This window comes from Apteryx rowi, unplaced genomic scaffold (assembly GCF_003343035.1).
Source record: "Apteryx rowi isolate R43461 unplaced genomic scaffold, aptRow1 scaffold_70, whole genome shotgun sequence".
In the NCBI taxonomy this organism is placed as follows: domain Eukaryota; kingdom Metazoa; phylum Chordata; class Aves; order Apterygiformes; family Apterygidae; genus Apteryx; species Apteryx rowi.
Window position 1 is genome coordinate 77,886 of NW_020450983.1, and position 3,795 is coordinate 81,680.

The window sequence follows — 3,795 nt, forward strand, 5'->3', positions numbered from 1 at the left end:
GCGGGGCGGGGGGCCCGCGGCGGCCCCAGGTCCATGTTCATGTACTCCTCGGCGCCCTCGTCCCCCGGCGGCGGCGGCAGGCCCAGGGCCAGGGCGGCGGCGGCGGGGAAGGCCGGCTTCTCGCCGGCGATGAACTCGATGTTCACGTACTCGCCGGGGCTCTTGGGCTCCGGGGGCAGGAGGAGCGGCGGCTGCTCCCGGGCCCGCGGCAGGGTGCTGGCCTTGGGGCCGCCCAGCGACAGGCGCGTRGGCCGCGCCAGGCGGCTCCTGGTCTGCACCGCCGTGTCCACCTTGCGCGGGGGCTGCGGCTGCAGCGCGGGGCCGCCCTCCGGGCCACCGCCGCCGCCCAGGCTGTCGCTGCTGGTGGACGAGGACGAGTCCTCGGCGGCGTAGAGGAGGCGGCCAGAGCTGAGGGCGATGCGGGGCTGGGGGCTGCCCTCGTCGCCGCCCACCGCCACCCCACCGCCTCGCCGCTGCACGTGCTTGAAGGAGCGCGGCAGGGAGAAGTAGGAGTAGATGGGCTTGTGGTGGGGAGCGGTGGCAGCGGCGGCCTCCTCGGCGACCGGCTGCCCTGCACCCCCAAAGTAGCAGTCYGGCGGGGTGCTGGTGGTGGAGCCACTGGCTGGGGACATGTTGATGTAGTCGCTGCCACCACAGGGGAGCTTCCCTTCGTTGCTCTCCACTGAAAGCTTTGGGTGGTGGCCGGCTCCGTTAGTCCAGATCTTGCCGTAGCCCGCAGGGCCGCCATCGGGTGAGTAGCTGCCACTGGGGGACATCATCATGTAGCCGTTGGAGTCCACCATGGGTGGAGGGTGGCGGCCCCCCCTGCCAGGGTTGATGATCTGCTGTGGGGCTGACACGCTCTTAGGGCTCATGGGCATGTAGTCACCACCCTTGGGGGGCCCACCGCTGCTGGGCACGGGGGCTACGCCGGGAGACATTGGCATGTAGCCGTCATCCATGTGTGGGGCGGAGTTGGTCCGATGGTGGCCGCTGTCCAGGTGGTGCATCTCCAAACACTCCTCAGGGTAGGAGTGAGTGGGCACAAAGGCCGAGTGCCGGTAGGAGGACAGCCGGCTACTGCTACAGGGGTAAGAAGGCAGCATCTCCGTGTACTCCTCAATGGAGGCCACTGAAGACTGCGAGGGTGTCTTCTGGTGGGAGATGGTGGGCGAAGTGCCTGCAGAGTGAGTCCGTTTCCTGAATGCCTTCTCCAAGTCGGCAACATCCTCACCACCACCTCGGGGACAGCAAGGGGTACCAGCATAGCGGGGCTGCTGCTGCGGGTGGCAGGTGCGTGGGATGAAGTGGCCATTGGGGGCTGCCAGGCTACAGCAAGATGAGGTGGCCTTCCCCCCCATGCAGATGTAGTTGAGCTCTTCGTCACCCCGAGCTGGTGGGGTGTGTCCCAATGAATCTGGGGTCACACTGCGAAAAGAGCTGCGGAAGTCACATGGGCTAGAGCCATACTCATCAGAAGAAATAAAACCACCATCGCTTGGTGAGCCAGAAACTGAAGCACTAGACCTGCGTGGAAAGAGGCAGTCCGAGGTGGAGCCATGGCCACTAGTGCTGCTGGATGACAGGCTGACTGGACTGGTGGCTGAAGGAGAGCAGCGCGAGGAAGGCATTGGGATGGATCGGCTGTGGTTGAGCGGAGGATGGAGCCTGGAGTTGCCACGGTGTCGATGTGAATGGGTCCGGTTGGCACTGGGACTAACTGGACTACCATCCACAGAGGCAGGCCTTGACATAGTGCCTTCCCCATCACTTGATGCTCGTACCCGGAAAGAGCTGGGTTTGCCACCAGTACCTCCTCCGCCACCACCAGCAGGAGAGGTGGCAGTGACGCTCTCAGTCCTGGACCGGCGACTGAGCCCCACTTGGCTGGGTGGAGGGTTGTTGATGTGGTGTCTGCTACGAAGGGGCACGGAGATAGGGTTGGAACAGTTTGAGGAGGACTGGCTCTTGCTGCGGGGCCGGAATTCCTCGCTCATGGCTCGCATGGCCTCCAGGATGGTTTCATGCATGTTCTGCGCCACCACCGAGTCGTCCACCTGCATCCAGAACTCGCCAGGCCCAGTCACAGCTGAGCGCCCCACCTCAATGAAGAAGAAGTTCTCAGAGTGACCACAGCGGCGGATATTGAGCAGCTGCAGCACCACAGCAGCCGCATCTGAATTCAGCTTCACAAAGCTGATGGTCTTGTTAGTCAGGCACAGGCGGTAGATGCCAATCAGGTTCTTTGTCTGGCCTAGGCCCTTAGGCTTCAGAATTACTTGCCAAACTTCCTTAAAAGCTGGGCCAGGGGCTACCTCACCATAGTTGTCCTCACCTGCTTCCCCCAATCCCACATTGCTGCCCCCAAAGGTGACGTCGCTGTGGTGGTGATGGTGATGGAGGTGGTGGTGGCCCTTGGCCCTGTTGTGCAGCTGCAGCAGTGCTTGGTACCAGCTCTCCTGTTCAGGCTCACTGTCAGCTGCAATGGCAAAGTGCTCGTCCTTGGTGTAGAGGGCCACCAGGTGCTTGTTCTTGGAGTCAGCCCGTTTGTTGATGTTGAAGCAGCTTTCTAATGGGATGGAGCGCTTGGGGGCCCCTGACTTGTGTCTCCATTTCTTCTCATTCTCGTAATACTCCAGCCGGGCGGGTCCTGACTCGCTGGCTGCCCTCAGCACAAAAAAGCGTTTATGCATGCTCTTGGGTTTGCGCAAGTAACCCACCTTTCTGACATCTGAGAAGAAGCCCTCGTTATTATCTGTGGGGCTAGCCATGGTAAAAGGAAAGGCGGTGTTACTGCTACTGCAGTTAGCAGTCCACAAGACCCCAAAACAGCCAAGCCAGCCAGAAAAGACAACTGCCTAAAATAAAATTCATGCAACAACAATTAAAAAAAGAAGCAAAATAGCTCAGGATCCCCTTTCGAAAACGGGACGGGGGAGGGACAGAAGCAGGGTGAGAGCAGCTGTTCAGTGGCAGAGGCAGCTTCCAGCACCAAATCAGAGTTTGTGTTGCTGTTTATGCCCAAATCGCCCTTAGATGGGTAAGCGCGTCCTTAAAAAGTCCAGTCCCAATCAGTCCAGACGAAAGTCTCGTCCCAGGAGCAGCCGCCGGGAAAAAGAAACGCATCCTTCGTGCGTGGGGGCCGGATTCCCCCGCAGACAGGAGCAGCCAGGGGTCCCCTTTCGCCGCTCCCCGGCACCCCTTCCCTTCTCAAGTTTGCCTCCGCGAGTAGCAATTTCTGTTGCAGATTAAATATCCTCTTGGGGGCGGAGATTGTTTTGCGAAGTCCGGGGTTTGCACCCAAAAATACACGCTTCTTTCTTCCCCCCTCCAAAAAAAAAAAAAAGCCAACTCCAAAGACCCACAGCACAACCCCCCCTTCCCAAATATCAGCGCCGAGGTTGCTGCTGCTTCTCCCGCTGGTGCGCGCGGAGGAGGCTGGCGACCCCATTCAGTCCCATCTCGTTAGGCAGAGAAAGTGCCGTTTCCACGCGAAACGCGACCAGGCAGCGGCGGAGGGGAAGCAGCCCGAGCGGAGCAGGAACATCCTCTCTTCCTCCTCCTCTTCATTCCAGGCGGCGGCAGCGCCTCAGCGGCCGGCGGCAGGGCCCCCTCCCGCGCCCCAGGCTGGCGGAGCGGCGGGCACCGCCGCCGCGGCTCCCTCTGCGCCGGCTTCTTCCCGGAGTTTCCCGGAGCCCCGCACCAAAGCGGGCGGCGGGGGCCGCGCTCGCCGGTCCAGCCCCCTCCAGCCGCCGCCGCGGCTCAGGCTCGCTCCGAGGAGAACGACACGTGACG

The 3,795-nt window shown here is 61.9% G+C and overlaps 1 protein-coding gene across 1 annotated transcript in view; it reads right to left on the minus strand.

Moving 5' to 3' along the window:
* The window catches only part of IRS1 (insulin receptor substrate 1), a 59,507-nt gene extending 56,222 nt beyond the window's left edge, over nucleotides 1-3,285 (minus strand). Inside the window, exon 1 of the mRNA XM_026086963.1 lies at nucleotides 15-3,285. Within this exon, the coding sequence (XP_025942748.1) occupies nucleotides 15-2,771 (2,757 nt within the window). The 5' untranslated portion in view covers nucleotides 2,772-3,285. The remainder of the gene's footprint in view (nucleotides 1-14) is intronic.
* Between the last annotated feature and the right edge of the window lie 510 nt (nucleotides 3,286-3,795).